The sequence below is a fragment of the Miniopterus schreibersii genome (assembly GCF_964146895.1).
Source record: "Miniopterus schreibersii genome assembly, chromosome: 5".
In the NCBI taxonomy this organism is placed as follows: Eukaryota; Metazoa; Chordata; class Mammalia; order Chiroptera; family Miniopteridae; genus Miniopterus; species Miniopterus schreibersii.
Window position 1 is genome coordinate 4,724,845 of NC_138106.1, and position 9,213 is coordinate 4,734,057.

Consider the following 9,213-nt stretch of genomic DNA (forward strand, 5'->3'; position numbering starts at 1 on the left):
GCAGTTTAACCACTTCCGGGCACATTCCCGCTCCTCCAAGACCCGAGGCATCGCCGACCACACAGGCGGTTGTTGAGAAAAACGACCGCCGTGAAATGATTTTTTAAGGTTGTGTTTGGTTGCAGGTAGTCACAAGAACTATGATTTTGGAAACATTCTTATGGGACCAATACTTTTTTTCGATTGAAATTTTTATAGCTGTGGGGTCACATGCAGTCATAAGGAACAATACAGAGAGAGGGAGCATAAATGTTGCCCCGTTTTCCCTAACGATTACTCAAAACTAGAGTACAGTGTCACAGCAGGGTGTTTTATGGCTGAGGGTATGGTCTATGTTGATGAATTCACATGGGCACTTAGAAACAAAGGTGCGTTCTGCTATTGTCGGGTGAAATGCCCGGTAAATACCAGCTGGATTCTGGTGGTTGGAGCGCCGTTCAGAGCTTTTGTATCTGTGCTGATGGTCTGTCTAGAAGTTTCATCAGTGACCGGGCAGAGGGGTGTCTAGATGTCTCCACTACAATCGTGGGCTTAACTATTTCTCCTTTCAGCTCTATCAGTCTCTGTTTTGTGTATTTTAAAAAAAATATGTTTTTATTGATTTTAGAGACAGAGGAAGGGGGAAGGGAGAGAGAGAGAAACATTGATAAGAGAGAAACATCAATCGACTGCTCCTGCATGTCACCTACTGGGGATCGAGCCCGAAACCCAGGCCTGTGTCCAGACCAGGAATCAAACTGGTGACCCCTTGGTTCATGGACCGATGCCCACCAACTGCACCACTCCAGCCGGGCTCTATTTTGTGTATTTTGAGGTGTCGTTGTTTGGTGAGGACAAATGCTTTTGAAATTTTTAAAGGCAAAATGATTTCTTGAAGGCCATGTAACTGTTAGAAAAACATGGAATCCTTATCTGGAAAAGCGGGGAAGATTGAGCTGCAAAGCAGGGGTTTAAACACCCCATTGAAACACTTTGAACCATGACGTCCCCTTTCTAAAGCAGGGCCTGGAAGTAGAACGTCACAGGCTCAGGCGTGGGTCAGAGGCCCCCCCCCCCGCGGGCGTGGGCATGAGTCTCACCCGGGACCGGGCTTCCTGCCCCGCGGAAGGAAGCCCGTGAGAGCGCAGGAGAGCGGGTCACATGGGGCACGTCGTGGTCGGACCCAGAGCTGTCTTGTTCCCTTCGTGGGCAGCCTGCACCTCGCCCGCGTACCCCGAATGGGTGTCTGGGACACGCTGGGTGGGACAAGGCCTCCGTGGGCGGGGACGGGTGGCTTCGGCCGTGGGCTTACTGAAATCTAAGAGATAGTGGGCAGCTCACGCCAAGCCTGCGCCCGTGTTTAACTTCAGGGAAGGTCTGAGGAAGCGGGCCGTGGGGCAAGCACGTCAGTGAGGCGTGGTCCCTGCCGACCCCTCCAAGGTCAAACACCCTCCGCGGCTGACGCCTGACTCACGGATGGGGGGAACTCACCTCCTTCTTTCTTTCTGGGGACAGCAAAGTCATTACATTTTAGTTTGAAAAATACAGTATTTTTCAATGACAAAAGCAGTTGCTCACTAGAGAAGCATTTCAATGACCAGGAGCCCAGGCCAAGGAAAGCAGTGGGACATTCTTTCTCCCCTCAGCGCCACCCACTGGGGTGGCTTCTTTCTCCCTTTCCTGCCCAGTTGTTTGGAGGCTTTTATCCTGTTCTTTCTGATTTAACACTGTGGCCTGAAAATCCTCCGGGCTGTTACGAACTCCACTGAACTACGCTACTGACGGCTGCCGAGCATTTACTTCATCACGCATCGTCAGACCAACGCTCGTTACTGGGTTTCCCTTATGGGGAATTTGGGTTACCTACAATTTTTAATAATTACTAAGATTTCTTTCGTCCTGGCCGATTTGGCTCGGTGGTTAGAGCGTCGGCCGGCAGAGTGAAAGGTCCCGGGTTCGGTTCCGGCCAAGGGAATGTATCTTGGTAGCAGGCTCCATCCCTGGCCCCTGTTGGGGGGCATGTGGGAGGCAACCAATTAATGTGTCTCTTTCATATCGATGTTTCTCTCTCTCTTTCTCTCTTCTACTCTCTGAAAGCAATGGAAAAAATATCCCCAGGTGAAGATAAAAAAAAAGGAAAAAGATTTCTTTTGATTACATCTTGGTGCAAAATGATGCTTCTGTGTTTAAGATTCTTTCTTTAGGGCATCCCCAAAGCACCACGCTGATTACCCTCTAAGAATCTGACGTTTGTGTTCTTTGCCTCTATCTCTTGGATTTCCAGGGTTTTAAAATTCATGTTGCTGGAGCTCTTTATACTTGAAATTTTTAAACCTTTGTTTCTCATACGTACTATAAACTTTTTCAGTTAAAACATTTTCATACCCAAAGTTTAAAATATTCTATTGGCATAGTCAAATTTGATCTCTACCTCCGTGTGTTAGATACGTTTAGATGGTTTCTGTTATTGTTATAAGGCTTAGAAATGCCTAAATCTTCCAGAAATTAGTTACGTGTTTATTGTTATTCCCTTTCATTTATGTAAAGCATAGCTGCTGCAGCAACTGCTGTGGTTGTTGGTCAAGAGGTCTAAGTTGGTGGCGATCGTGCCCTGCCCATGTTATGCCCGACTGTCATCTGCTGTCACTTCAGCTGGGTGCGGCTATTTGCCTGGTAGGGTGATGGTGACCCAAATCCCGACTTCTATAGGATCTGGGTCCTTACGCGGCCTGGCATGTATTGGGTCACCTCAGTTTCCAACCACCAGGACCTCTGGGTGCGAAAGCGCCCACAGAGGCCCCCGTGACCCCCTTGGGCTACAAGCACCGTCTTCCTCATTCCCATTGCGTAGCAGTAACGCAATTTCCCCTGGCACCCGGGGCCGGCCCCGCCTCCTCTGAGTGTTGCCTCACTGGCATGAAGGGGCCGGAGGGGCCGTGCCCGCTGCCGAGCCAGTGGGCCCAAGAGCGGGTGTCCACGCGGAAGCCAGCCTGTCTAGGACAGCAGCACCCCAACCCGTCGCATCACGGCCGTGGGGGTGGGAGGCTGAGCTCCTTCGGGCGGTGACTCCCTTCAGTTACGAGGAAAGCCCCTCCTGCGCTGCTGTTTGCCTTCTGGCCGGGCGCGCTCTGGTTGCGAAGGGACCGCGCGTTGCTCTGGTTTGGGGCATAAGCTGAGCGGGAATCCGCCCGCCCGCTGCGGAGCGCACAACCCACCCTCCTATCGAGCGGCCGCTCCTGGGACGGGATGTGAGAGGACCAGGGCATGGCTGGGACGCTGCTTCGTTCCCTGGCCCTGAGATGCATCGCGACGCGTCCGTGCCCTGGATTCCGAATTCTGTGCTTCAGGCCCCGGTGCTGCCCGCAGCTGCGGCTCGGGGCGGGCGTGGGCCGGCCCAGGCTCTCCGTCCCTGCCCCTCTGTGATAGGCGAGCTCTCATGGGGCCGCCTTGCCACCAGGCTGCCAGCGGCCGCTCCCGGGGAACGAGGCCACATTCGGGGTCATGCACCAGCACCTGCTGTTGGCAGGATGGGAGCTCAGAAGTGGTGGCAACTACAATGAGGGGGAGTCGCGGTATTGACCCCAGGCCACCGTCCCCACCCTTCACATGGCCCAGAGTCCGTATGGGCAGGAAAGAGAAGATTGACGTCTTCACATTCACGAGATTTGAATTCAGCCCCAGCTGACCCCTTGATGGCAGCTTGTGAGCCGGAGAATCCGGCTGGGCTGTCACCAAATACCTGACACACAGTAGCAGTGAAATAATAAATGTCTCTTGTTTTAAGTTGCTAAGTTTTGGGGTCGTTTGTCCCATGGCGACAGAGACCTAATACGAATCGGCTATGGTTTTCTTATTGGGCTTCCCCAAGACGCCACACAATGTGGATGTCTGCCGTGGATACCTCACAGGCCGTTAAAACTGCTGGGCCCACGTGGCAGGGAGCCTTGTGTGACAGCCTGGACCACCTTCTGCGGAGCCGTTTATTATTCTGACTCCCCTGAAAATTTCAAACCTTATTGGCCGCCTCCCCCCTCCCTCCCCTCCCTTCCTTCTTCCCTCCCTACAGTCTCTCCTTTATTCCTTTTTTTATCTTTTATATTTTATTTTACTTTTTGTCGTTTTCTATCATTATTTTATTTTTCCTTTTTTAAGAAAGCTATTGCAAATCATGCTGCAAAGATAATCTTTATCTGTGCTGCCTTCCGCCGGAGGGTGAGCATTTATCTGGGGTAAGCCCGAGCCAGCGAATGCTGACACGTAAAGTCTGTGGCTTCAACTTCACCGAACACCCGCCCCTTGCTCTCCAAATTGTGGCACAATGTGCACCTCTGTGTCTGACAGCTGCCGTCAGGGTCCGAGAAATGAGCAGGGCAGTTCTCCATCACCATGGGCATCACCATGGGCGTCACCCAGGTCTGGTGGCCCCACCGTCTCTGGCAAACATAACCCACCCCACAGAGCACTCTCTGGGCCCTGGGCCCTCCCTGGGTTCTGCACATCGAGTGGCCCCAACCCAGGATGGGCAGCCCGGGCGGGCAGGGCTGGGCTTGGCCAGGACGGAGGGAGACTCTGGCTGCTCTATCCTGACCCAGGCTCCCTGCCCAGAGGGGCTGCAGCACTTACCCCCCAGGTCCCCTAAGGAAAGTCAGTGCTTCTCCCAGGTGAGGTTCCCTTTCCTCGGAGCCTAATCTCTCACTGGAGAAAAAAATTCGTTCGTGCGTTCGTTCATGCAGTCATTCTTCAGCGGATATGTATTGAATAAGGCACCACCGCAGGTGCTGAGGCCTCCTGAGCGCGTGAGGTAGACAAAGCCCCTCATCACGGCCCTTCCCTTCCAGCCCGGGAGGGGCGGTGATCGATAAACACGGCGAGAGAGGGAATCGCTTTGTACATTTGAGGGTAATAAGAGCCCGGACAGAGACAGACCCAGAGCGGGCAGGGGCCCCGGGCAGCTGGGGTGGAGGTGGCCCCCGTAGTGGAGTGTCCAGGGGAATCTCACTGGAGGTCGTGAGTGATTGACCCCACAGGAGCGGGAGAGGGACCCCCCTTGAGGGAAGAAAGTCTCCATTTCATCAGTTTCCACGTCTGCTCTTGAATGTACAACTTCATTCTTTAAAGGGAAACGAAAAGGAAAGGGGGAAAAATGAATTTCGATAAATAAGTAACAATGCTCACTGGTTCCTGGAGCAGGGTGGCGGTGCCAGCTGGACCGTGAGCCCCTCCGCGCGGGCCCCGCGTCCTCAGTGAAGGACCCAAGGGTGCGGCGCATACGAATCTGCCGTGGAGATGTCTAAGGAGACAACGTAACGGGGGAAAGGTGAAGTTTGGGGTTCAAGTTCCCTGGGGATGGGAGGGGGGCAGGCCTGCCATGCTCCTGCTCATATTGTCCGGGACTTGGATTCTCAGAATAGTTGAAAACGGCTACATGGCCACACGGGAAGGACGGGGCCAGGCAGGCGGATCCCCTCTGTTCCCTCTCCTCCCCGAGCTGTGTGGCAGGAACCCCGTGAGCCACTGTTCACACACCCGTGCCTCTCCTGGGCCATCTCTCGCCATGAATCACTTTCCAGTGAGTGTATTGTTGACATTCGCCGATACGCTGGGACCCGGACCAGGTCATGACCGAGGAGACCCCTCGCCGGGATGACTAGGACACACGGGCCCTCCTCTATCAGCAGCCTCGCGGTGTGCTCGCCCGTGCTTGGGAACCACCCCTTAATCAGTGGCGATTACTTGGCCTGGAGGACGGGAGACCCTCCTTAAGCAAATGTTATCTAACACTCTTTCAGCAAACAGAGGCCGGGCTTAAAGTCGAGGCCTCCGACAGATTCTCACCCCTGACTTGTGGTCTCCTGGGGAGCAGAGAGGAGCGTCATGGCCGCCATGGAGCCCAAGGTGGTCTGCGTCCTGCTCGTGGTCTTCTCGCTGGCCCTCAGCACCCTGGCCCAGGGCCAGATCGGTAAGACAACCTTCCCGCTCCACGCTGGGCGCACGGGCGCAGAGAGGTCGCCTTGCTGGGGGTCTTTGTTTCGCAATGTGTATTTTTTAAAAATATGTTTCTATTGATTTAAAGAGAGAGGAAGGGAGAGGGAGAGAGAGAGAAACATTGGTACACCCCCTACCAGGGCTCGAGCCTGCAACCTGGGCATGCGCCCCGACCGAGAATTGAGCTGGCAACCTTTTGGTGCCTGAGACGACGCTCCACCAACTGAGCCACACCGGCCAGGGCCACAATGTGTATTTTTGGGCCAAGCACTGTTACAGGCCCTTGAGAGGTTTTAGGAGGCAGCCAGGGTGGTAGCAGCCGGGGAAAGGGCCACTGAGGCCTTTGAGAAGCTGTCTGAGAAAGTGGGATTTCTTGGTCGGCGCTGAGTTCCAGGACCGACACTAGCGTATTAGGCTGTTGCTGAATATCGTATTTCAAAGAGCAAGCGTTGAGGGAGGGTGGAAGAGCAGCACTTCGCGGCCCAGCCAAACCCTACCCCGGGGGGGGACCCACTCCAAGTCTACAGAGATGCCCAAGTGCCTACCCCGTGGGTGGGCGTCCCGAGAACCTCTCTGGCAGGTGCGTGGGCTCTCCTGGGCTTTGTGCTCTGCAGAGTCCAAACAACCTGTCCCCTTAGTCCACGGGTGTCACCGATGAGAGAGGACACTGCTGCTCCCTTTAAACTTGTTTGTGTCTCAGCGCCTTTATCTTCAGAATGCAATCATCTGTCTGCCTCAGAGGGTTGTCGAGAAAACCCGGGTGACCATGTTTGCGAGAAGTGCTTTGCAAGCTGCAAAGTGCTGAATAAACACGACTTATCCATGTTAGGATGCTTTGCTGGATTTCACAAAGGAATAAATGCCAGCGTCCTGCCCCTCAGTCTAGGAAGGATGTCCCACATCCACCTGCCGCCCTTCACAGAGTCAGATGCCCCAGGCCCCGGCCAGCTGTGCCCACCTCTGCCCTGAATCTGTCTCTCTGACCCTCCTCCCTCTTCTGTCCAGGCTCCTTCCCTCTCTGTCCCTTTGCTATCAATGTTCCCAAGGCCTCACTCCCCACCCCCTTGTCTTCTCACTCATGGCACACGGCCATGAGCACCTCTGGGCCCCTGCGATAGAAAAGGGCTCCTCACCCTCCTGTGCCCCCAATTCTAAGACAGAGGCAAGGAAGGGGTTCCAGACTCCCCTTCCGTTGCCTGCCTCCGCCTGCCGAGTTCGCCTTCTCAGAGCCTCTGGCCCTGAGTGCAGATCCTACAGATCTTGCTTCCAGACCACTTGGGAGCTGTCAGCTGGCCAGTCCGCCCTGTGTGTTTTCCGAGTTGACTCATTTCATCGCTCCCCTGGGGAAAGCTGTTGTTCTCAGGTTGAAACCATGTACCCCAGCCCTCAGCCTGGCTCCTCCCAGACCACACCTTGGAGGACTCACGCCTCCTCCAACACACCTTGCTCTCTCCCTTCACCGCCATTGAACATGCTGCTCCCTCTGTTTGGAAAACCCATTGCTTCATCCTCACGCGGTCAGTCACCTCCTGCGGGAAGCTCTCCTTGCTTTGTTCAACCTTGTTGTCCTGGACACACGGGGATGGTCGCACTGTGCTATTTTGTACATATACTTGGTTTTCCCTCCATTTGACTTTTGGTTTCCTAACAAGTATGTCTTTTTAAAAAATTTCTGCGTCCTGCCACCTGGCATAGCACCTGACATAAGCTCGATTTCCCAGGGACCTGCGCTGTTTTCGCTGGGCTAGCCCCTGCTTCTAGCACACACAGATGGTGCTCAATAGCTATGTACTGATTGAGGAAATAAGCTTAATAATTGTTGGCTGAAATTAATGAGTGAATGAATAGATTGTCCAGGTCGGTGCAAGGTTCGCAAATCCTGGGCACCTTGCATTTTCCCTGAGCTTACGTATCTTCACGTCAGGAAACGAGGACGGGGTCTCCCTCTGGGACCCCGAGTCCTGGGTCTACAGGAGCGTCGCCAGCTGGCCGCCGATTTAGTTGGAGCGGAGCTGAGCTGGAGCGTGGGTGGGGACCGCGAGGCGTCCCGCCCAGGACTTACTTTGCTCTTGCCCCGTGTGCCTTTAGAGACATGCACGATGGCCCCGACCCAAAGAATAAACTGCGGCTACCCGGGGGTCACTCCTTCCGAGTGTGCAGAGAAGGGCTGCTGCTTCGACAACAGCGTCGTCGGGCACCCGTGGTGCTTCTATCCTTTGAACACCCCCCCCGAAGGTACGTCCATGACAGGGCTGTGGGTGCGGACGGAGTAGAATTAGTGAGAAAAACTGCGTGGGACCTCTGGGCTCCGGCCCATGTCACCAGCTGCGCTTCCCCCCGGGATGGTGGCCACGGGGTGCCTGTGGGGAAGCGGTTTAGCCTCGATCAGGCTGAATTCAGGGCTGGGGGCGGAAAGGCGGGGCTGAAAGACCATTTGGGGTGGAGCCCTGGCTTTTTCTTGGCCTTTCTTCACATCCGTAACCAGACGTGGTGAAGAATCATTCTCGCGATGCTTAGCCGCTCGCCTGGGGTGGGAGCGAGAGGAATCGCAGGAGCCGGCCCCTGTTCCCTAAAGGAGCTCCCCGTGGGTGCTGGCCCCTCAGAGCCCTGGAACCATTTAAAAGTGAAAGAACACCCTTATTCTCACAAACACATCTCTTCCTTTCCCCCCCTTTTAGAGGATTGCTTGTTTTAGCTACTCTCCCTCCCGGTGGGACTCACGTGTGGACCTAGAATGGACCCCCCGCCCCCCGAACCGGGGCCGCAGCGCAGCCCCCCCACGGCCCGCACCCCCAGCTCCTGCGCCTGAGCCTCGGCTCACTGCAAGGATGGACTGCTTCGATTATCCGTGCTCAAAACTGACCTAAAAATTAAAAGAGATGAATGCTACTTTGTGCTTTTAGTTCTTTTAAAAAATAAAAACGATTTCCCTTCCTTTCAAAGAGAAGCGCCGTGCTCGCTCCCCTCTGGTTTCTCGTCACGGATTGTACAGTAATTCACACGATCCCAGGCGAGGTGCGGGGTAGCTGAGGGGACGAAGGGACCGCGGGGTTGGAGAAGTTGACTCGGTAGCTATTTGTAGCCGGGGTCCACGCTCGAGGCCATTCGCTGCAGACCTTTCAAGAAGCAACCCCCAGCCACACCCTTGTCAAGTCACGAAAATAGGCACCAAACTCTACTACGGCTCTTGCCAAGTTCACTGCGGGTGGCCCACTGCCAGGTAGCAGAGAGTGCCTTTCAATGTCTTCC

General features: G+C 54.7%; 1 protein-coding gene across 1 annotated transcript; it reads left to right on the forward strand.

The window, feature by feature from the left end:
• Positions 1–5,853: 5,853 nt before the first annotated feature.
• LOC308557926 (trefoil factor 1-like) lies at positions 5,854–8,237 on the forward strand (the record flags this gene model as incomplete). The annotated part of the gene is made up of 2 exons (XM_081138827.1): positions 5,854–5,938; positions 8,053–8,237. The coding sequence occupies 2 exons, from the start codon at positions 5,854–5,856 to the stop codon at positions 8,235–8,237; spliced, it is 270 nt and encodes an 89-aa protein (XP_080994953.1).
• Between the last annotated feature and the right edge of the window lie 976 nt (positions 8,238–9,213).